General features: G+C 53.8%; 1 protein-coding gene and 1 long non-coding RNA gene across 6 annotated transcripts in view; one reads left to right on the forward strand and one right to left on the reverse strand.

Moving 5' to 3' along the window:
• Window positions 1-10,579, reverse strand: part of CTSB (cathepsin B) — a 34,815-nt gene extending 24,236 nt beyond the window's left edge. For 2 of the 5 annotated variants that reach the window (XR_005818001.1, XM_040550647.1), the window contains exons 1-8: window positions 8,951-9,289; window positions 5,955-6,106; window positions 5,579-5,664; window positions 5,048-5,162; window positions 4,663-4,781; window positions 4,074-4,159; window positions 3,288-3,434; window positions 2,560-2,676 (exon numbers count right to left, since the gene is read on the reverse strand). Coding sequence is in view for 4 of the 5 variants with exons in the window: in XM_040550647.1 (XP_040406581.1) it covers window positions 2,560-2,676; window positions 3,288-3,434; window positions 4,074-4,159; window positions 4,663-4,781; window positions 5,048-5,162; window positions 5,579-5,664; window positions 5,955-6,106; window positions 8,951-8,978 (850 nt within the window). In the remaining variant the exon portion in view is untranslated. Of the gene's footprint in view, window positions 1-1,574; window positions 1,817-1,921; window positions 2,051-2,559; window positions 2,677-3,287; window positions 3,435-4,073; window positions 4,160-4,662; window positions 4,782-5,047; window positions 5,163-5,578; window positions 5,665-5,954; window positions 6,107-6,878; window positions 6,919-8,950; window positions 9,572-10,400 lie in introns of those variants that run through there. The other 3 variants (XM_040550648.1, XM_040550646.1, XM_040550649.1) reach the window with 3 other exon arrangements.
• Window positions 10,580-14,064: 3,485 nt separating this feature from the next.
• LOC121066889 lies at window positions 14,065-22,765 on the forward strand. The gene is made up of 3 exons (XR_005818008.1): window positions 14,065-14,142; window positions 14,733-14,786; window positions 22,547-22,765. It is a non-coding gene; the product is annotated as an uncharacterized LOC121066889 (long non-coding RNA).
• Window positions 22,766-23,733: the final 968 nt, after the last annotated feature.

The following is a 23,733-nucleotide window of genomic DNA, read 5'->3' on the forward strand; positions in this document are numbered from 1 at the left end:
CCCGCCTCTCATTTTACTCCATACTCTCGTAGCAGTGCCAGCTTTGTAGCCCTGGGCTTGGTCTGGAGGTTTCCTTGCCTAAAAGCCTGCAGCAGAAGGCCCGAGGGGCTGAACGCAGTGTGTTCAGCAGGGGTCGGGGCACAGCACCCTTGGGCTGCTGCCGTGCTTTCCAGTGCCCGGCTACATCCCTGTTTCCCCAGCCCTGCACCCCTGGCTTCCCTCTGGTCCCCGGTGGAGCATCCTCTGTGCCACCAGGACTTGGCACTGCTCGGGGGCCAGCGCAGGTCCCAGGCAGCGGCTGCAGCCCCGCTGCCACCAGCATGGCCAGAGGATGGGGCAGGGACAGCTTGCACTGGCACAAAAGGGCCTCACCCGGCTTCCACAACAGCAAAGCAACAGCAGAAGAGTTGAGGATGGTTTTAGCTCCTGAAGGAGAAGTCAACAAGGGGCAGGAGACGAGACGTTGGAGAAATCGTTTATTGGCACGGTTGTTTCATTCACACACACCAAACCTCTGTCTCACTGGTTCAGTAGGCAGAGGTGAGGGGCTATTTTACAGTACAAGGGAGAGCCTGCTTCACTTATTTCAGCCCTGTAGCATTAGCTCAGCAATATACTTTGTGCTTTAAAAGAAAATCAAAAGCTCTTTCACTATATTAGTGTTGGCAAATCGCATGATTCCTCCTACACTGCTATTACACTTCCCCCAATAACAAAAATAAGATTACTTTTACTTCCTTGCCACCTGTGGCTCAGAGAAAGCTTCAGTTGCGTGCAAGTTCGCCAGATACCTCCAAGCATCTGCATGAGCTCCCTGTGGCAGACCTGGAGAACATCATCTGCAGTCCCAAAGTACTACACCAGCTCGCAACACGCAGCAGCACCCTTGCCAAGGCATGGCCCGAGCTGCGTAGCCCTGGCCAAAAGCAGTTTGCCCTTCCCAGCGTGCTCCTGAATGCTGCAGGACATTCGATCAAAGCTCATGGAGCTCCAGACAGGCCCTTCCCTAGGATCAATAACCCCACATTACAGCAGAAAAAGAAAAAGAACATAATTAAAAAACAACAGCAGCTGAGGAATGAGTGGTTTAAAAAGCAGCCGAAATAATGGAGCAGAGCAAGCGATGCAGAAAGGACGTGTCACAGGCAGGAGGGGCTGTAGGCAGCCCCGCATCAAGTTCATCAGTATTTTGTCACTAATGGGACTATGTTTAGCCAATTCAACAAGGCACACACTCTCTGCTAACAGTCAGACCGCCCCAGCCAGGGGTGCACCGGCCATGCCTGGATTTGCCAGCAGCCTCCGTCTCTGCTGCCCCACCAAATCCCTGCTCCCAGCGCAAAGCTACTGCTTCCCTCCCTCCCAGTAACAGACTGGGCTGGAAGGGGTCCGGGCTAGCCAAAGACCACGGCACAAAGAGGCCAGCAAGCCCCCCAGCAGTCCTTTGAGCAGGGAGTGCCCCCGGCTGCGACCCAGCAGGAGCAGAGGGCTTGCAGACGGCAGCTGGCACCAGTACAGGACCTGCCACCTCCAGCTCCATCATACAACTAAAAAATAAAAAAAAATACAAAACAAAAAGATAAAAAGCTTTAATAAAGTAACCTCAACTATCGTCTCTTAGAGTGGGGGCTCTGCGCCCAACCCGCTATCGGTTAAAAGCATCGGGGACTCGGGATTATTTGTGGTTTGATCAACTCAGCAGTGATGCACGAGGCCAGTTACACCCTCTTCCAGTATTGCTCCGTCCGGGGGATGCCGGCCACGATTTCGGACTCGATGCCGCAGTGGTCCTCTCCTCGGAGGATTTTGAAGAAGCCTGGAAGGACACCGGAGCACGTCAGTTCCCCTGCCTCGCCGAGTGCCCAAGGAGACCGGGGAATGGGGGCAGCCCCCCTGACACCGATAGCTTTGTGCTCCTCACCGTTATCCCCCCAGTCGGTGTTCCAGGAGTTAGCAGCCAGCCAGTAGGGGGTCCCGTTTTCGACCCCCCAGCCCAGGATCCGGATCGCGTGGCCTCCGACCTGCTCCCCAGACACGTGCTGGTACACCCCTGCAAGGCAGCACCAACACATCAACAGCTTTCCCCCCGCAGAGAGCTGCCAGCTTCCAAAATATTAAATACGAAAACTGAGAGACCAGCTGAGAAAGGTTTTTTGGTGGTTTTTCTTTTGGGGTTTTCCCTTTTTGGTTAAATGAACTCAAATCTGAAGCTAAAATGGAGAGAGACAGTTAGGAAGGAGGCACTTGACAAGAGGCCCAGAGGCAGTGCAGCCCAAAGCAAGGAATTGACGTCCATCTGCCACGATTTTACCTAAAATCCTAACTCTGATGCAGTTTTGGGAGTTCCTTCTTGGGGCTTCCCTTTGAACCACTCTTAAAAACCTATTCCCCTTGCTACAAACCAATGGATAAAGGAGATGTTATCTGCTCATGTTCTCACAGCACCAAATACTCAAATATGAACCTGAGATCTCCCTTCAGATTTGGGTACAGGGACAAGGGCCACGCAGGACAGACCCTATGGGTGAGGTAGGGACCAGTCTCAGTGCCGATGCTCACCAGACTTGTACATCAGGAAGTCCTCGTAGACAATAAAGGCTCCTTCCACCGGTCCGTTCTTGTAGATCTCAGCCATGATTTCCTTCTCACTGTGAGGGACGCCATAGGATGTGATGCCTAGCAAGGTGGAAGAAGTCCTACCATCAGCCCAGTTTTGTTGGGCCCATATCTCCAAATGGCTGCACTATAACTGCTCAGTGTGCCCTTTCTCCACTTAAAGCTTAAATTCAAACCCAGCTGCTGTGGAGACACAGGCACAGCTCAGCAGGGGAAGTGGGCTCCAACCATCCCTCTTCCCTTGGCTTAACCCAAGGGTCCCATTCTGTACCCAAAGACCTACACCAGACAGCCTCTGTGGAAAGGGAAGTTCTCCCCTTCTCCAGATTCACTTCTAAAAGAAAAATTACTTAATGCTAAGACAAATATGCAAAAAGCAGCCAGACAACCCTCCACGTAGAGTCCCAGCTACCAGTAGGGAGGAAGGAAGCAGATGTGAGGCCAGACTCAGCACCGTGCTCTTCAACCCAGGTGGTCACCTCCTGCACCCACATTACCGCAACCAAGAGGACCCGCAACCAGAGGACCCTCCCCCATCTCAATTAGCACAAATGGGTGCACCAAACAGGCTCACGAGCACCCATCCTGAGGATGTTGGCCATAAAACTGCTTGGGAAGAGGTCTCATCCCACCCACCCCACGGAGCTCCTGCTGGGAGGCCACCTCCTTACCGTAGTGCTTGTCCTCCTTGTACGAGGGCGAGTAGCCAGGCTCGCAGTGCCGGCTGCACCTGGGGGTTTCTCCTCCCTCCCCAGTGCACGGTGGCCGGGAGCCATTGACGTGGTGCTCACAGGGTGGGATGGAGTAGGGACGGCAGCCTGGAAGGCAGAGGTGGCATGAGCCTGCTGTCCCCGAGCAACCCCCCAGCCCCAGCAGCCAAGCTGGAGAAGGCAACAGATGCCCTGAGCAAAATTATGATCCTTTTAACCCAGAAACCCCACAGATCAGTGGGGTGAGGGCAAGAGGAGGTCATCACCAGATGAGCAATCGCTGCAGGTTTCCCTTTGGACCTGCTTCCCACCGCCACCCTCTTGACAAGGTGAGGGAAAAGACGGAAACCTGAACCACCTTATGGCCCTGCTAGGAGGTGGTGGCAGAGGTTTCCAGTCCGGAAGTTGCTTTTGGAAGGTGAAACACGGCAGAAAGACTCCTGCCCCCAGCCAAAATATATTAAATTGGTCCAAGGCCAACAAAAACATCCACAGACTGATTCAGACCTGCCCCAACCCCAGTTTTGTGGGGTGGTAGGTGTGACTACTGTGCCACATGGGTGTCTTGTCCCACATGGGGGGCCAGAGGGAGCCATGGGGACAGGAGCAGCCAGCGGGGCTAGCAGAGGTGCTCAAGGCCATGGTACAGCCACGAGGACACAGACCAGCACGTCCCGAAGGGCACTGCCCCATAACTTAGTGAGGATGCTCCTCTTGGCCTTCACAAGGCTACGATCCAGGACTTACCCACGTGGGAGTCGTAGAGGCCCCCGGACACGAGGCCCCGCTCTGTCCAGTACCTCCACGCACCGGAGGGGTAACCACCATTGCACCTGTGGAAAGAGGCAGAAGTTCGAGCTCCAGCCAGGCCAAGGAAGCTGAAGTTGATCCTTTAAAGCCTCAGGGCAAGAAGGAGCTAAGAGCAGTCATGTCTCCAAATCCCAAAGTAGTGGGGCCTCCTCACCAGGTCCCTGGTCAGCTTCTGCCCCCAGAACCACTCAGCTCGGAGACCAAACTCCCAGCCCTGCTCCCAAAGACTGCAAAAGCCACAGGTAAAATAATTTTGCCAAAAAAACAAGGCTTTGGGGCTACTGAAAGACCCTCCCTTTGGCCAGCTACTGGTGGAGGCAGGACACGGCCCAGACGGGCCTTCAGGCCATGCAGTCACCTCCATGTTCCCACCCAACTCTACCATCTACAGCAAAAGCCAGCGGTGGGGCTTCGTGCTGAGGGGGAAGACTAAAAAGACAAGACTGAAACAATACCAGCACCTTCGGGCTGTGTCCCCGCTCCTCCCACCCCGCCTCGAAGCCAACAAGTGCCCCCAGAAGCTCACCCCATGCCACACTCGAAGCCGCAGCACGACAGCAAGTCCTCTGCCGACACCTCCACGCTCACCTTGGCATTTGTGTGGACACAGATCCTGTCTGAAATGGCTTCTACAGCACCAAAGGCCTGTGGGCAACCCCCCCCCCAAAAAAAATATACAAGGCAAGGTGGTTAGGGTAGGCCATGGGAGAGAAACCAGGCAGATTTCTGTCCCCTCCTGGGAAGGAGTTGAGAGCACCAAGCTCAAGTGTGGCTGGGACAAGCCCACTGAAGTGCTAAGACATCGCAGAATCCCCCATGCCCCCCAGTTTTAAAGCTCAGTAGCAAATTCAGCAGCCTGCTTGCTGTCCGCCAAACCCCGTATCGACATGACCTGAAACCTGTGCTCTTACCCAGCAAGAGCCACAGGAGCCCTGGTCTCTTATCTCGCTGATGGTGGGACAGTTGGGCCACTGCTTCCGTGAGTCGAAGTTATCTGGCAAGTCCAGATCTGCAGCAAAATCAACCCTGCGAGGGAGAAAGAGGGAAGTCCTGTTATAGGAACCCCAGTGAAGCAGGACCGGGGGCAGTGCCCTCTCCAGCCAGCTCAGGAGGTGACCTGGAGGAGGACTGCTCCTGTTATTAACTGCTGAAGGAGAGTGAACACTGCTGAAGTCCTCAGACCAGGCCAGCAGCTCCTCCAGTGCTCTGAGTTTCGAGGCTTACGACTTATATGATTGCTCAAGTAGCTCGTACAACACGGGGTGGAAGTTCCCCACCACACTAACCCCATGCAAGATGTCCACAAGGTACCAAAAAGTGAGCTGCACCCAGGGGAACCCCACTCACAGCCTGCCAGGAAAGACCCCCCACCCACTGCAGACACACCAGGAGCATCTACAGCAGCTTTTGGGGGCCCTCATCTTCTTCCCCCCAGCACTCACCTCTCAGGGAGCTTAGGCCCACCTAGGAAGGTGCCACAGAGCTTCTTCACGTAGCTCATATCAGTGTTGTGGAAGTTGTGTCCTGCCTGGGGAGAGACAAGGAGAGGTGGCACAGGACCCTCCACAGCCACCAAGGGCACAAGCCTGGTGCTCCAGATCTTCCTCCTGGTCTACGAGCTCATCACCACTTACCACCACAGCAGGAATCCGTGATGGCACCAGCTCAGTGGAGATGCCAACTGGGACCAAAGCTGGTTTGATGAAACCATGGCGGCGAGAAACCCAAACCACAGCCATGGAGATTACCCAAACCACAGCCACCGAGCCCCACGGAGATCATCCCTTTGTCCTCCCCCAACACCATCCCATTACTCACCTTCCAGGTGGTATTGAGCTTGTTGATGTGGTTGACCAGGTCGCTGGAGAGTGGTGGGTAGTAAGGAATGCTGCGGGCATTGGCCAAGGCCACCAGGATGCACAGGATGGACACGGACGGCCACATCTTGGCTACGGCACGGGTCGCTCCACCTGCAGCCATATTTGGGAATCGTTGGAAACCTCCCCAGCATGGGCTCTGACCACAACGTGCCCACACAAAGCCCTTGACAACCCCAATTTACCCCAGAGGTCAGGAGAAGACATGAGAGCACACTAATAATCCCCCCTGCCACTCAGAAGTGCATCGGACAAGGTACCCCTGCTCATCGTCTGCTGCGGGATTAGCAGCAGCAGTAAAAGTCCCTTTTGAAGCAGGTCCAAGGGACTGAGTTTGCAGGGCATTAAGAGCTGTGTTTGCTTCCATAAAACCAAAGGATAAGGAATAAATGATCAAACTGCAGGGCTGCAGCCCCAGGAAACTCGCCAGTCCCTTCTTTGCTGCAACACTCTTTGAAGATGCTTCTGCAGAGCACATTTTTGGGGTTTATGGCCTCATTTTGGCCAGCTCGTGGCCCTGAGGACCCCAAATGTGCTCACAGCACAGGGTGGGGAGCTCAAGCCCACGCAGAGGTGACCCACGAGCAGCTCCCATCCCATGGGGACTTCTCAGGAGGCTTTGAAAAGTGGCAGCATGCCAGGAAAGTCCCAGTTCAGGGAACGGAGACACGGGGGAAGTACAAGGGCACGGCAAGCCCTCAGCATAGCCCCCCCATGTCAGAGCACAAGCTGGTTCCACGTCCCAACACCTGACTCGGGCACGCCACGAGCTCTTCAACCTCTGCAAAAACACTCAGGTGCCCCCCTCCACCAAAAGCCCTCTCCAAAACTCCCCTGAGCAGCCCTAAAAACCTCAGATACTCACAGCAGCGCTGAGCAGCAGAGGCTGAGGCTCTAATTCCTACTCATCTCAGCAAGCCGGGTGCGTAATCACCTTTGCAAGCCCAGGCTTAAACCCTTGTGGCCAAACACGCCGGAGCAGCCCCACAGCTCCCATCAGCAGCTCTGCGAGCAATGGGGACACGCGCACACATCTCCAGGCTGCCTCCACCCACTCGCAGCCAAGTTTAGCCTTTCCAGGGAAGAAAGCCCAGCAGCAGTGTCCTACTTTCTGCCAGCAGCAAGCCCAGGCGCCTGCAGCCTCCCTCTTTCATTTTTCTCCCCCATTCATCCACCACTTATTGATTTTTTCCCCCCATAGCCCTTCGTGCTTTCGGCAGGATGCTCAGCCCAAAAGCTGAGTTGAGTTTCAGCAACGCATGGGGCCTCCTGCCCCCCAAATCTCACCTTTCTGAAGGTGTTCCCAGTCCAATCACAGGACCATTTGGCCTCTCTGGGAGGCCTTTTCTGCATCAAGTGGGTCTAAATGGGACCCTGCCCGTTGGGTTGGACAGTCACAGCACCCAAACGCTGGTGGGCAAGGCATGGATTTATCTTCCAGCACCCGGATAAAGCTGCAGCAGCCTGACCAGAGGCAGCTGAGCTACACCCAGGCTATTTCTGTGCCCCAAGATGCCCAGTGCAGCAGCAACAGAGTGGGCTCAAACCCCTCTGTCCCCCAGGATGAGCCCAGTCCCCCCAGTTTACACCACCCCAGGTCTGGCAGCACAACAGCCTGGTTAATCCTCAGGTTACGAGACCACACGGGCTGCACACCTCCAGCTGCAGCCAAGCAGAGACGGAGCTGAAAGAGGACACCGCCACTTGCAAGCTTGCTTACACCCCAAAACGTGGCTCATGGCCAGGAGCAGCCTCGTCTCCTTCTGTGCAACCCAAACAACCCGCAGCCTGACGGCCATTTCAGCAAACAACCCCCTCGCCGAGCCTGCAACGGGCTGAGAGCGGGCATTTCTGGGGGGAAAAGACCGATGCTCTCAGCTGGATGACGCTATCCCAAGGTTTGCCAGAGGATTTGGGTGGAGAAGGAAGGGGAAAGCCTCGATCTCACGTGATTTCTTCCTCCCCACCCCCCCAGCTTTAGCAAGCGCCCTGCGTGCGGTAAATCTTGGCTGCAGAGAGCGAATTTCCGGCGACAGCAAGTCACGGGGGCAGCCTGCGGCCGGCAAAAACAGGCTGCTGGCTCCTGCCTTCGCCCTCTTTCCCCCCCCCGAAAAGGCAGAGGAAGACGGCCCCCTCTGTGGCTCCGTCACCGCTCCCCACCGCCGCTATCTTCCCTGCGCACCCGTCCCCTCCCCGGAGAGATTTGCAGCCATTTCAGACACCGCCACCCCGAAAACGGCACCAAAACCCAAACTTGCGTAAGGGCAGCCGTGCCTGCAGATCTCTGCTTCCTCCTGCACGCTGCTCCAGCGAGATCTTTTCCCTTTCCACCCCTGGTTTTGCCCCCAGAGGTCTCCAAAGGGGGTGTCCACCTGCAGGCAGCCTCTGCTGCCCCTCCCAGCCTTGGCACCGTCCCCAAGCACGCCGGTTCTGCTTCTGTGCAGCTCTCCCAGGGGTGGTGCAGGCTAATTCAGCAATAAAAGCCACGACTCGCCCCGTTCACCAGACCTGCAGTGCTGGGAAGAAGCAACAGGGAAAGGCAAAGCTGGTTTTGGGGAGGGTCCCTACCACCGAATGCCCCTGTTCCTCGCCTACATGGGTGGAGGAACCGCCTGGTCTGTACGAGCCCCCGAAAGCCCAAAAGGCAGCAGCAAACCCAGCCTGGCCTCGTGCACAGCCCAGTCCTTTCTCCTGCAGGACCCACAGCCTCATAGCTTCAATATTGCCCTGGCAAAGGTTGTTGGACTTCTTGAGACTTCACCTGGGCGATTCTCCAGGTCGCAGGAGGGTGCTTGGGGTGTGCAACGAGGCCCCCGAGCTGCTCCACCTCCTCCTGGGCTGCAGCAAATCCCCTGCCCCACTGCTTTGGGTCCCAACGTATCCAGTAATGACATTTCTCGAATAAAGAGCAAGAAGTTGAGGCCAGAAAGCAGCTACCTGGGCAGAACGCCTGCAATTCAGCCATCTGGAGGCTTGAAAAGAAATTTGGGCTGAGCGCAACCCTCGGGCTCACGGAGAGGAGCTGCAGCGAGCGAGGGAGGAAAGCAGCCGCAGCAAGACGGGTGTCTGCAGGGGTGGCAGGAGACACGGCCCAGTTGCTCTCTCCATCTCTCCTGATCAAATCTCGAAGCCAGAGGTGCTCCCCTGCCTGCTCTCCCACGGACAGAGCTGCAAATATTCAGCCCGGTGCCGGGCAGGGTCACGCAGCGGATGCTGAGCAAACCCCTCCACTGCAGCGCCCCACCGCAAAGGTCTTCTCGCCCCCAGATCTGTGTGTCAGTCCCGTCTAAGCGGGCATTTCCCCGCCCTCCTGCCCCAGTCAGAACAGAAACCACACCAAAACAGGCTGCTCATACCAGCACCCACTTCGGGCAGCTCAGGCCCTGAGATAAGTCAGAGCCCTGAAGCACCTCTTGGCTCCTTCGGCGTCTGGCCCCAAGCCCTCCGGGCATCCAGGGAGGCACCCGCACGCCCTTTTCCATAGGGGTGAGGAAGATAAAAGCTGGCCCACCCCTGCAGCTGCAATAGCCCCAGCCCTCGGGGGCAGGAGGTGCTCAGCAAAGCCCTTGTCATGTGCTTTCCTCCAGCCTTTTACCCCAAATGAGCTTTGTCCTTTGTTCTGGCTGCCGGTGTGACGGAGCCACAACAAAGCCAGGGTCGGGACGGAGCTGGCCAGCCCAGCTGGGTGAGCTTGGTGGCCCAGGGGCACGCACCAGACCCGTGGTGTGGTGACTCCATTCCACCTATGACTGTATTGGGAGAATTAGATTTGTTTTTTGGCCTTTTTGAAAAAATAATAATATATATATATGCGCCAGCCACTCGTCCCCACACCCAACCCTTCCCAGGAAAGCCAAGCCACTGGCACAGGCTGGATACCTGGCCAAATGGGAAGGGCATCTTGATGCAAGTGGCTGCACTCACCTCTCCATCTCAAAGCCATGGGATGGGAGAGGGTCCCCTTGAATGGCCACCCCCATCCCCTTCCCCATCCCCACCCTCATCCTCATCCCTAACCCCATCCCCATCCCCATCCCCATCCCCATTCTCCATCCCCGTCCCCAGCCAGGCGAGCACCACAGGACATTCCTCATCGCCCTTCAGCAACAACCCCGCCGTCTTCTGCTCCCACCCGACCCCTGTTAGGAAATTAGGGCGTCCTTCCCCTCCCTGCCCTTCCCCTGCCCTTCCCCTGCTCTCTCCCCTTGCGCCAGCATCCCCCCGAACCCCCAACCCCAAAACCAAGCTGGAAAAACAAGCGGAGCTGCGAGCCCTGCCCCCGATTCCGCTGCAAAGCCGCAGCACGGAGCCCCCCAAAGCCCCCCCAAAGGCTGAACCCGTCCCTTCCCCGTGTCGTCGTCCCCCCCCCCCCCCCGGCAATCCTCACCGTCCCCCGCTGCGCTCCCGCTGCTCGCCCCGGCCCCGCTGCGCGAAGGGGCAGCTCCGGGCGGCTGAGTCACGGGCAGGCGGCTCCTCCTCTGCCCCGGCCCCTTTCCCTGCCCCGTTGCCAGCCCCTGCCCCGTTCCCTGCTCCTTTCCCGGCCCCTTTCCCTTTCCCCGCCCGCCCACTGCTGCTCCCCGCCTCCGCCCCCCCCCCCCCTCGTGCCCTTCCTGCCTGCAGCCCGCTGCTCTCCTCCTCTTCCTCCTGCTTCTCCTCCTCCTTCTGCTCCTCCTCTTTCTCCTCCTCCTCCTCCTCCTTCTCCGGCCCGCCTCCATCCCATCCGTTTCCCACCCCATCCTGCCTAATTCCCTCCTCCAACCTTCCCAGTTCCCTTCTGCAGCCTGCCTGCAACCTGTTTGCCTGCCTCCATCCCGTTCGCTTTCCTCCGCTGTCCTGCTTCCATCCAAGCTGCTTCCCTTCTCCAAACTGTGTGATTCCTTTCTCCAGCCTGCCTGCTTTCTGCCTCCATCCCACTGCTTCCTTCCTCCTCCCTGCCCACCTCCATCCCACCTCCATCCCATCTCCATCTCACCTCCATGCCGCGGCCATCCCACCTCCATCTCACCTCCATCCCACCTCCTTCCCATCTCCTTCCCTTCTCCTTCTCACCACCACCTCACCTCCATCCCATCGCCATCCCACCTCCACCCCCCGTCCATCCCACCCCCATCCTGCCACCATCCTCTGCAGTTTTCCCCTGGAAGCCCAGCAAGTCCGCACCGTGCCAATTTACTTCTTTTCCACTTGACGTTTTGGCCAACTCTCGCAAGAACTGTGAACACCGCAGGTCATTCTAAGACCCAGTTTCATGTCCTGTTCCAGACCACGAGGGTGCCAAAGCTTCACTTTAAAGAGAAAAACCATGTATATACATTTTTCTCAGCCCCCTCTGGGAGAGGTGGGGATACAACAAATTCTCCGCGAGCAGGAGCAGGGGGCAGATGCTCAGCCCTGCACACACAGCGGGAGGGATGTGATGAGCGGGTGGGCTTTGCTGGGTTTAGATGTGATGTATGCCTTGTAGGAACTCGCAGGGCACAAGGTGACGCCAAGCAGCACCAGATAAATCGGGCCATTCATCCTCTTCTTCCCAGCTTCGTCCTGCTGAGCTTGGGCAAAGCAAGAGAAACAAAACAAAACAAAACAAAAAACGGAGCAATTGCATTCAATAAACTTCAATGCACCAGCAACATCTCCAATAAACACTGCACAAACACTGGGGCATGTCCTTAAGTGTGTTTGTGCTTCGATACACTGGGCAAAGGCCCTTGGACCAGCAGCTTCCTTTCAATATAATCTTTAACCAGCAAAGACACCCTTCGCTGTGTTTTTCTCCGTGCTTTGGAAATGAAAATCATCACCAAAAAGCAAATGAACCCCTCGTGGCCTGCCCAGCCTCACTCAGACTCTGCCTCACGCTGCGATCCCTCGCGGTGCCGGTCCTTGTTTGCTTTTGCAGATATTTCCTTGCTGCTGTGAGGTTTTGTTGGCTGACAACAGGCAGAAGGACCCGACTTGTGGCCTGACCTTTGCACGATGCAGCTCACAAGTGCTCAGCACCGCTGACCATGCGTGCTGCAGACCATCACCCAAGCTCCTTACCCTTTTTTCCAATACCTCCTTATTTCCAAATAGTTTTTTTGCTGTTCTTTATTTTATTTTATTTTTATTTATTTATTTTTCTACAAGTGGCATACCAGCACCTTTACAAAAGCATTTGTTTTGCCTTGCTCTGGGGTCTTTGAGCTGTCCTTTTTGATCCTCCCGGAGCAGCCACCTGGTTTTTGGCAAATGCTTCGTTGTCTTTTTCAAGAACTGAAAGCACAAATTAAGGCTTTGCACGGGGAGCTGGCCTCTTTCTTCTCTGAGGAAGTGATGAAGTTGCCGTTCCTTTTTCAGTCCATTTGGGCAGGAGAAATGCCCGTTTTTGAGGTGGGTTCCTTTGGTAGACGAAACTGAATCCAGCCCAGAAAGGTTCTCCATTAGAGATGCTTTCCAAGGAGCCTATAAATCTTTCATGTGTCCAAATAAGGCAGGAAAGAAAACCTTTTCTTCTTCTTTTTATTATTATTATTATTATTATTATTATTATTATTATTATTATTAATAATAATATTAATAATAATAATAATACTTTTAATTTTAATTTTTACTCTTGCAGGGATTTTTAGAGTATCAGAGAAAAAGATGTTTGCTCTGGTTGTGGCAAGCTTCAGGCTTTGGAGCAAAATCCACCACTACAGGAATGAGATAAGGAAACCAGCAGGAGGTCTTGAGCAACCTCCTCTTATCTCTCGTAAAAATCACCTGCCTCAACATCACGTGGCAGCGAGCTGCTAAGGAGCTGCTGCAGGATTCACATGGCTAAATTCAGAAAGAGTTTCACTGAAAAAGAAGAAAAGGAAGAAAGGAAGAAAGGAAGGAAGGAAGGAAGAAGGAAAGAAGGAAAGAAGGAAAGAAAGAAGGAAGAAAGGAAGAAAGGAAGAAAGGAAGAAAGGAAGAAAGGAAGAAAAAGAAAGAAAGAAAGAAAGGAAGAAAGGAAGAAAGAAAGGAAGAAAGGAAGAAAGGAAAGGAAGAAAGGAAAGGAAGAAAGGAAGAAAGAACTAAATAATATAGGCATATTTTTTTTGCATTTCTAGGGTTTCAAACCATTATCACACAGGACCAGGGGATGGAAATCAGGTTTTGTTAATAAGTAAAAACCTTGGCTTGGGATAAGAGCAAGTGTGCTTCTCCATGTGGGTTCCTTCTGGGTGTGTGCATCCACATTTTTTTTCTAATTCACCCTAATAGGCCACTTTTAATCACTAATGTTTAACTTCTGAAACAGCACTATAGTATTTTCTTTGAAGATCTTTAATATTCCTGCCCTCACCCCATTCCCTCACATTGCTGTCCTTGACTTTGTGTCACTGCAGCCCTCTTTGAGCATCTTCTGCTGACGGTTCGTCCTCCAAAGCTGACACTGCCCAGCTCAGCACCAGCTTTCCTCTTCCCATCACGGGGCGATGAAGCACCCAGTCTACAAAACGTTGCAGATTACCCAACCCGAGGACTTTGCTGCTCAATAGGAATGAAACAGAAACGTATTTTTGCCTTCAAGTACATGTACCAGGCTTTATTGCTTTCAACTAAGAATTAGCCAGCCTACATCGGTCCCCTGGGTCATTTTAGACAACGTATCTGCGTTTTTCACCTCCAAAAGGACAGGGAAGCCCTGACCCTGCCTGAGAATTGCTGGCTGTAGGAGCTGGACACAGATGCAGCTCTCAGCTTGGTGTGGGAGCTGGGATGCCTGAGCTCAAACCCTCACTCTCGAAGCATGTGGCTTTAAAAAAAAATCAACAAATATGCTGGTTGTCAGCTAATTCTGCTGGGTTTCAGCTTGCCCAGCAGCAGCTCGAGTCCGGGACCTTAACCCCCCCCGAGCCCTTTTTGCTTTACAGCTCCCTGCAAGGCTGAAGGTCCCTGCTGGGGTCATTTCTTGCTTGGGACTCATCCTGCAGCATCCTCCCCCTTCTCCCAGCAGATCCTCACAAACAGGGAACTCCGGTTGTGCAAGCCCTGGTGACTCAGTGAGCTCACGAGGAATCAAGTGACTTTGGCGGATGACATAAGCAAAAAGCAAAAAGCTTCTTCCCACCGTGGCTGGGAAGCAGCAAATCCAGCTCTGGGTGAGCAGAGAGCTGGTGAGAGCAGAGCCCCATGGGGAGGCAATGCCAAGAATATCATTTGTTCCTGGGAGGTTCATGAGGCCTCAAGTTGTGCCATGGGAGGTTCAGGTTGGAAATGAGGAGACATTTCTTCTCAGAAAGAGCAGCCAGGCACTGGGACGGGTTGCCCAGGGAGGTGGTGGAGTCACCGTCCCTGGGGGTGTTCAAGGAAAGGTTGGACGTGGTGCTTAGGGACATGGTTTAGTGGGTGACATTGGTGGTAGGGGGATGGTTGGACCAGGTGATCTTGGAGGGCTTTTCCAACCTTAATGACTCTGGGATTCTGTGTTTCTCTGTCCCTCTGCACGGATCTGGCTATGGGCAGAGGGGAGGATGAAAGCAGAAACCACTCCAGGCTTCTGCTCCTGGTGCCTTCCGGCTCTGCTGCCAGGACTTTGATTTTTGGGCACACTTAATCCTTGGCAAGGCAAAATCCTCATCTAAATTAAACATTAATAGCTTTTTTTTTTTTTTTTTTTTTTTTTTGGCATTTTGTATGTAAAACATGGAAAATATTCTTTTGCTTCATCATCTCCCTTTGGTATCTCCCCTCCTTTGACTTCAAGCAAGCACAACCATCAGCGAGCCTTTGTGTTTAGCAGTCCAGGATGGATTTTGGGGTGAGTTTTAAATCCATGGGAACTGCTTCGCTCTTTTCTGGGGGGGCTGCTGCCCCAGCTTTTTTGGAAAAAAGCCCTCTCTTTGCTCCTGTGGTTGGGGCTTCAGCAGGTGATAGGATCCCAGGCTGACCATGATGTCCCTCTCGGGAAACACCTGCCCTCTGGGGCACCTTTCCCACATGCTCTCCACCCACGTGTCAGGAAGGTTGAAACCCTTTGGGGCAGACACTGTGCTTTCATTTCCCTTTGTGGGACCTGCCTGCCTTTGTTCTTACTCATACCCTACCCCGATCCCCAGAAAACTCAGGAGAGGTGGTTTAGTGTGAGCCAAATGTCAGCTGCTTTCCCCGTGCACCTCTTCCTGACCTCCTCCCTCCAGCACTTGCTGAGCTTGTGCTTTGAAATCTCCGTCCGTCTGTCCCAGCTTGTGATGGGAAGCGAGAGCCGGCTTCCCCTCCTCGTCCTCCTGCGGTCAGCCCCTGCTCAGATGGTGGGCTTGCACAAGAGGCACCAGGGAAGGGACTGCTCTCATGTCTGACAGAAACCTCCAGCTGGCCCCGGAGGAGGAAATCAACTGCAAAAAAGAAGTGAGAGAGCAGCTGAGGCACTGACACACGCTGTGACAATTTGCATGCAGAGCATTTTGCTGTGGGTACTTCAAACATGGACATTGGGATGGATAAAGCAAAATCCCCTCCTGTGTCCTTTGCTCTCCTGCAGGAGCGGCACTCCGGTGTCCTCCATCGAGAGCAGCTCTGCCTGTTCCCCCTCTTCCTTTGGGGGAAGTATTTAATAATTTTAATAATTTTGCCTCTCTCTGCAGGCTCAGAGGTTGGCCACGGCCAAGACAAGACCCTAAGCTAGGTGGGCACCTGGCCTCCTGGCTGATGGGCTTGTTCCTATCACAGAATCATAGAATCGCAAAACAATTTGGGCTGTAAGGGGCCTTAAAAGTCACCTAAGGAAATTTTAATTTTAATTTATTTAGAAAAAAAACTGTGCAGAGGCTGACGGGGAGGTTCCCACGGGTGGAAGGGAGGCTTTGCGGGGACAGAGCCCATGCGCATCCATCCCAGCAGCAGCCCGCTGGGGACCTCAGGGTTTGCAGGATGAGGCCAGACCCGAGGGGAAAGCAAGCTGCTGCGGGCTGGGCTGGGTTTTGGTGCCACCTGGTGGTCCGGAAAGGTTTTAAAAAATGCAGGAGGAATTTGTGCAGAAAACTACAGAAAAAAGTGCTGCAGGGAATCACAAAAGGGCCCATCTTGGAGCAGATCTCATTGCTGGGGGATGATTGCTGTCATTCCAACCCATGGATGCTTGGGAATGGCTCCCCTAGGGAGGTGGGACAGTCTGCTGCTTCTCATCCCATCTCCTGGATGACACAGAGCTGCAGGATCCTTCTCTGTGCCTCCAGGAGGGATTGGATCAAGTCCCAGCCCTGCTGGTGTCACAGCTCCCAGCAAGGATTGACCCCAGCACAAATTGGTGGGAGCATCTCCAATGCCCGCTGGCTGCTAAGCAAGGAGCCCTGCTTCAGCACAGCACAGAAAGGAAAAAAAAATAAATAAAACGCACTAGAAAAAAAAAAAGAGAAAAGAAAAAAAAAAAAGCCAGGAACATGTGCATCAGGAATTAATAGGAAGCTGAGCACCATAAAATCTCTGTAGCGGCAGGGTGACTGAACCCCTGCTGCTGCACACCCAGTTGCCTAACAGGAGCCCGTGTGCTCGAGAAGCTTCCTCAACCCTTGCAGCTACAAACAGAGGTTTGGGCAAGTGCCTCCTGGCTGGGGCTTCCAGCTGGGAAATGGTCTTGCCAAGGGATGCAGAAAAGTGGGGAGCAAACTGCAGCTGCATGCTGTCCTTTCTCACCACCTCGGAAAGGTTTTGTGCGTTATTCTTCTCGTGTCTCACTGTCACAGGTTTCTGTGGAGGTGTCGACATATTTTTAGGTACTTAAATGCACAAGCCTCGCTTTCGTCAGCAAGAACTTGCATTGCCATCCTCGGCTGGATGTCTCTACAGGATTACAGGGACAGCAAGGAGGGGCAGGAGGGCGATGACTTGCTCCAGTCCATCTCCTGTGCAAAGGAATCGTGGCACTGGCTGATCCTGGAAACCTCCAGCTGGAGATGAGGATGGTGAGGGTTTGAGAGGCTTCCTGCATGATGAGCCCAGCTGGCTGTGCACACAAAGGTGCTGAAAAGAAAAGATAGGCAGAGCAGGAGCTAATGAGGAGCAGCTTTACGGTGGGATGACCCGGGGGAGCCAGGAGAGCATCTCGTGACAGCCACAGCGGCACGGGGGAAGCAGGCAGCTGCGGGTTCCTCCCAGGGCTCATTCCCAAGGTCTCGCCACCCCCGCTGCCTCCTGAAGTGCTTTCCAGCCAAATATCTGATAAATTCAGTGAGAGGAGGGCAGCAGGTTCGGCTTGGGAAGAGCAGATGGAAACAGTGAATGTGTTTTGTGCTAATTGCAGTAGAATCAGATGCACGTGTTTAAACTGAGACTTCAGGGTAGAAAGACTCTGTCATGGGGCTTTGGAGAAGTCTTTTTTGGGGAGGAAAGTCAGAAGTCGGGGTGTTTTCTAGCTGACTAGGTAGCAATTCAGCTAGATTGAAATGGGTTGTTAGCCATAGGCCACTGGAACCAGCCCACCGAGGTGTGTGGTGGACAGGGCCTGTGGCACCTTGGCCCCATACATCCACCAAGAGCCTGTAGGCCTCACCCGAGGGGCAAGTGGTGGCCCCATCTCACAGGCCTGAGTCTTTCCAGCATCAAATGAGGTCCTAACCCTGAACTGGCACCCACCCAAGGAACAAACACCAAAAAAAGTGAGGCTCTTCTGCTGGGAATGGCTGCATCGGGGCCTGCCCCCCCTAATGTCATCCCCATGGCTTGGAGCATCTTCCTCCCTCGATGTCAAGCTGCACGTCCCAAGGTGAGCAGAGCCTGAATAAAAATTATCCCCGCTCCGAAAAGGATGCAGGATCCTGTCGGGAAAGCCAGGACCGGTATTTATGTACAAACATCTCAGGCGAACAGCCCTGACCTCCTCCTCTTTCCTCCCTGAAGGAGGCTTATTTTTGCTTATCTCCGCATCCCTGGGGTAGCCCTATGAGGAGATATTCCGGGAGCCCGCTGCTGTTGTTTCCTTCGAGCACCATTTCCTTCAGCATGGGGTCAGCACCACCACCCTCTCCTGATGGGGGCCCCGTGGGTCGCCTGTGGTCCCTGGGGAGGCCTGGGGCTATCTCCAGGAGGACACCGGCTGGAGGAAGAAGCCAATGGTCCAGGAGCCGGGGCGGCTGGAGGGTGCTGGGCAAGGAAGAAAAACAGGAAGGTGGTGGGAGATAAGGAGAAGAAGCTGGAAGAGGAATATAAGGGAATAATGGAGGGAAGGATGGAAATTAAAATTCTCTTACTGCAGACAGAGAGGAAGCCACCAAGACAAAGGCAGGCCAGGAAAGTCTTTTGGACTGCTCGAAAGTCTCATGGTCTGCTGGGAGTGTGTTAGGTCTAAGACCTCTTCACTCCAGGAGAGCTTGTTGTTGGGAATGGTCTCTGGCATGTACTGATGGACAAAATTTGCCCAAGGTTTGTAAGGCTCAGTGCTCCTTGGTTGGGGTTGAGAGCAAGGGCCTAGTCCTTAAGGAGTGTGGAGAAAGACACTTGTTTAATTCCCTCCTTGGTAGGAGGGATGATCTGGGTCCCATCTCTCTGGAGCAGGATGGGACATCATGTGGCGACAACATCTGTGTTATGGTAGCCAAACTACATTTCCAGACATGGCTTGGGCAGCCTTGAGAAGAGGAGAGGAGGGAAGGAAGAGATTGGCCACAGGTCTCCAGTTGGTATCAGCAGAGGTGGGTTGGATCACAAACACGTGGTGGTGAGCCTGGTCAAACCAAGGGGAGAAAGCAGTCAGGGAACCCCAGGGGCTGTGTGATCCCTCGGCATCCATCTGGGTATCTCCAAGCAGTCCCTAGGGACGGGTACTGTGTGTCCTCATCTGATGGGTCTGGAGGTGGACATGAGACCACGTGGTGGGCATGACATGGAATGCAAAGATGAGGTGGAGGTGCCTGGGATGGGGAAGGACAAGCTCCCTCGTGGCCTTCTAGGTGGTAAAATGCCTCCAAAAAGAAAATCTGGGTAACTCCACACATGAAAACAGGCCTCCAGCCTGCCTCAACAGAGACACTGTGGGTCTGGGAGAGAGCTCAGGAACCCGGCAGCCACCAGCTCCAGCACGGACATCTCCACACCCCCATTTCCCTACCTGTAAGGCTGGAGACCCTGAAGTTGAAGGCATGAGAGATGGAGGGAGAAGAGAAGATGGGGAGGAGGGGACGCCGGTGGCCAGGCTGTTCTCCCCAGGGCACTGAGGAGGATGGTTTTGTGAATGGAAATTTTACCGCTGCCTCCCCGCCCGGGGCTGTTATCTCTGCTGCTATTTCAGTCAGCAACAAGCAGGCGAGCCCGTGCCAGACCCGAGAGAGAAGCAACGGGAGAGGGTGGGGAGCTGGGGCAGCTCCTCTGTCGTCAGAAGACGCCGGCTCCAGCCAAGGTCTGCGCCGGTCCGGAGATAGCGGGGTCCTCTGGAGACGGGGCTCACTCCGGGGTCATTGAGCTAAGTGGGATCGGTGACAGGCTGCACATTAGGGCTGATAAGAGCTGGATAACAGTAGCCAAACTCCCACGGCCTCCGCAGGCACGGCCGGGCACCCTGGGGACCGGTGGAGGAGGAGGCTCAGGGTGACAGGGTGACCCCCTCCGATCTGTCTTCTCCAGGGACGGTGGGTGGGGAGGGAAATGAGTTCACATCCCCCCCCAGAGAAGGAAAGTTGCATGGTAAGAGGTGAAAATAGCTTTTTTTAGATTTTTATTTTTTTTTCTTTTCTGGACGGTATATGGAGGGATTTTCATGCTGACTGCTTCCTCTTTTCAACTTACTCAAGGGAAAGAAAATATATCAGGGTCACGGGATGTTTCTGTGGGAGGTTTAATCATGTCAAAAATCACTTTCTTTGGTAGAGATGTCTCCAACAGTCCACATCCCAAGATAGTCTTTACTATTGCAAAGATATTATAAAGATAATATATTAAGGTATTTCTTATAAATCTAATAAATGGCATTTGACACCCTGGGGCATCTTCTTCAGCTTATCCCGGGAGCAAGTGGAAGATCAGAGACACCCTGAGGTCCCATCCAGCCTCAATTCCTCCATCTCTTCATGAGCGTTCAGCTTTGGGACACTGCTTTATCTTTGCTTTAATCTTACAGATAGGTAAACTGAGGCAGGGAAGCCTGCAGAGCCGTTCAGAAGAACGGAGGCCAGCCCTCCATGTGACAGATCACATGCCGTAGGAACAGCTCTACGCCGCAGCTGAACAAGCGCCAAACCTAAAATAAGATTATTTCCCATGGCGAGCCTTTATTGACCTCCTGTTTGCCATGACATGGGCTCAGGGAGGCTCAGCCTGGAATAAAACACAGAGTTTTGATTCAGCAGTTGTGTCGCTGCCTGGAAGATGCATCAGCACTGGGGATGTTTTGGCACCAGCATCGGCTGCACCATGAAAGTTAGATGTTACCGGTAATTGTTTTGCTCCATGTGTTTTTTGATTTTGTGGCTAAAGGAGTCCAAAGATCTAGTTTAGTCCCAGGATGTCTCAAGGAGGACGAGACATTGGGGGATGCCTCCTGTCTGTTCTCCCCATGCCTCATACAAGTGATTTCTACAGCTGATCATGGCTGAATGCTCATTTGGGATCTGTCTGCCTCCAGAAGCATCGGCACACTCAGCAAATGCTTCCCCACGTGCTTATGGCAAAGCCATGTGCAGGCACTTCTGACTCTTATGGCCGCTGCTTATCGAGGGAAGGGAAGCCCAATTTTGGTGGTTTTGCTGACCATGGGATCAAGTCTGCAGCCCCACAACCTTTTGCTGGGTGGTTGCTTGCTGGGCCCACAACGAGTTCCCAAAAGGCTTCGTGCCGCACTGATGCCTTGGCATTTACCATCTGCTACGTCAGGTTTTCCCTGCTAACAAGCACTTTTTTCCCCACATCTCTCAAAAATCAACCCAGTCTTTTTTGATCCTTCCCCATACAGATGTCACAAGCCTGTCTGTGTACTCACTGTCCCATTGCTGTAGGGAAAAGGAGAGGGGAGGGAAGGAAAGGAAAGGAGGAAGGCAGTGCGTGCTCTGCTCCCCGGTGTTTAACCTCGTGAGTGCAAAGGACAGTCCCAGGAACAGGGAGCAGGGCTGCCAGCTAGGGTGGCGTGACCCCTGGGGACAGCTTGCTGCTCACACAGACGCATGTGCACAGCAGGTTGAAAAATATTGTCTTTTCAAGGAAAAAAGGACGGCTTTTTTGCTCCGTGTGAGAGCTGCCTTGTTTCTGTTCCCGATGACGTGTGGCGGTTTGTCCTCTGACACTGAGCCCATATATTTCTGTCCTGTTCCTAATTCTGTGTGCACATGCAAGCTGGCCAGCCTTTATGTTACCCAGTCCATGGCCCTTACCCCAATTTCATCCCCCTTGGTGCACTTACCACCCACCCCGAGCAGGTCACCCTTTGGTGACCACAAGCCACAAGGGCAGAGAACAGCAAAGGGAAGAGCAAGAAGCGCCTGGGCAAGGACACAACGGGACGCGGCTCTGCCCTCTGCCAGGCTGCCAACCCTGCAGCTCAGCTGGACCACTTATCTTTTGGGTGTTTGAGTTTGGAAGACCTTTCATGAGCTAAGTGAAGCTCTCCTCTTCAATCTCCTGGACAGTGGAAGGACAAGGTGGCAAGTGTCTTCTGTTCTCAAGAGCTGGACATGGATGCATTGTCCTTATGTACAGAAAGGAGAGAATTTCCAGAAAAACGAGTCACCCGCCCTGCCAAGGGTATTTATTGGTTTTATAACACCACTTTCCTTTACAAACTTCATTTATTGAGCTAAGGATGACCACAGCCATCATGAGAGCGTTGCTGTTGCAGGCTCGTCCATGCAAAACCCACTCGCCTCTCCCACGCTCGAGGCACAGGATGTGTCCCCACACATTTTGGGGTTTGTTTTTGTCTCAGGGTGGTCCAGCTGGTGGCCTGGGGGCTGGCAGTGGCTGGTGGGATGGCTCTGCCTGGCCTCAGAAGGCATTTTGAAGATTTTTCCATACGTGACCCTGGTGGTGCCGACTCTGATCGGAGGCTGGCGATGGACTGAAGAGCTGTGCTGGATTTCTGCTCCCCCTGTCTTCTCCAAAGACTGGGAAAACCAGGTTTCAGGCTCTGCTCTGCAAAACAGGGTTGTGGGCCAAGACCCTGCCTTCCCAGGGCTTGAAAAAACTCAACGAGATGCAGTTGACGACTGGGATCATACCCCGTGGGGTCTTGCTAGCCCAGCCAATATCCTTGCAGAAGGTCTTTCCATTAGTACATACACCCATATGAATTGAGAGAGATGTTTTCAGGAAGCAGGTTTTAGGATCTTACCCAAGGAATTCAGGATGGTCCCCAGTGGGCCAGCAGGCTGCAGATCCAACACAACTACGTTGTGAACGCATTCCTCCCCCCCAAAAAATATTTTTCTCTCCTTTCATAGGGCACAGGGTGGGCGAAGGACAGGGTGGTTGGGCTTTCATACCCACGCACCTCCCCTCCATCCCCCCTCTCCTCCCCATCACCTTCCCCAGCCCCTTCCCCTCTTCTCGGCCCCGATAAGCCGGCATGTGGAAAAAATGTTGTCACGCATATCTCACTTCCAGCGCGTGGGAGTCGCTGATAGCGGCCCGAAGATCTGGACAATAACGCCTCCTGACAGCTCCCGCGTCCCTCCCAGGCCTGGGGAAGGGTCCTGCTCCACTGAACACTGCGGGTTGGAGGAGCGATGTTTGGTGGAGCTGACGGCCCATTTCCACGGGGAAATGAGGATGGAGAGGAGAACAGGCTCACCCAGCACCCCTCCTCAGGGGGCTTTCCCCAAATTCAGCCCTGCATTTCATCCCAGGACGTCTCCAGGCCAAGAGCCACAAGCTTTCAGCGGTGTTTGTCTTGGAGCCCTCCACCGGCTCCATCCCTGCAGAGAGCGGGGCTGTGTGGCCCCCGCGCTGTCGTTCCTCCACGTGGCGCTCCCGAAAGAGCCCCGAGCGCCTCGCCAAGAGGATGAAGTCATTTATTTATGCCTGGACAATGTGCTTCGGTACACGCCGAGCCATCGGCGCTGACCAACAGACACGCTTCTGCGCTGACGTGGATGAGGAGAGGTCAGCACGGAGCAGCCTCCATGGCCGTACCCTTTCCCACAGGGGCATCCAAATAGGACATCCATTTATTCACATTAAAAAGGTGCCGGGGCATTGCTGGCAGGGTTCATTTAACAGACACAAGTGTCTCCATGGTGCCTGGTCGGCTTGGCTCCCTTCTCCTTCTGCAGAGATAAGAAAACTTTTGTAAGACGTGATTCTTGGTGCTCAGAGCCCATTCCTTTGGCTCTCAGGGGAGCCAGGGAGGCCAGAGGAAATGGAGGCCTTTGTGCTGTAGGTATTTGGATCGCTCACCCCGCATGAGGCTCGGCTCTGCTGGGATGGGAAAGGCTATCCCGAAACAGCAGCTAGGTGTGGAGGAGCCCCTGAAGGTGACCCAGATTTTAAAGCATTCCTAATTTTTCAAGATCTATTTGATTTTTACTCAAAACGCTATTCTTTTTTTCCAAGTGGAAAAATCAATTTTAAAAATTTCCAGCTGGAAAGAGAACCACTCAGTGTTTACATTACTGCCCCATGCCTTGAGGGCTGTAGTCCCAAATCCCCTTTTTCCTCTAGAGCAGGGTCTCCAAAGTGGGTCATAGACAAGATAACCTGTTGGGGTGCAGGAAGAAAATATTTTCACACCACCAATAAATAAAATACTATAATAAAATTAATGCTTATTTCATCTCATCCTTTTTTAATTT

Source organism: Cygnus olor, chromosome 3, assembly GCF_009769625.2.
Source record: "Cygnus olor isolate bCygOlo1 chromosome 3, bCygOlo1.pri.v2, whole genome shotgun sequence".
Classification (NCBI taxonomy): Eukaryota; Metazoa; Chordata; class Aves; order Anseriformes; family Anatidae; genus Cygnus; species Cygnus olor.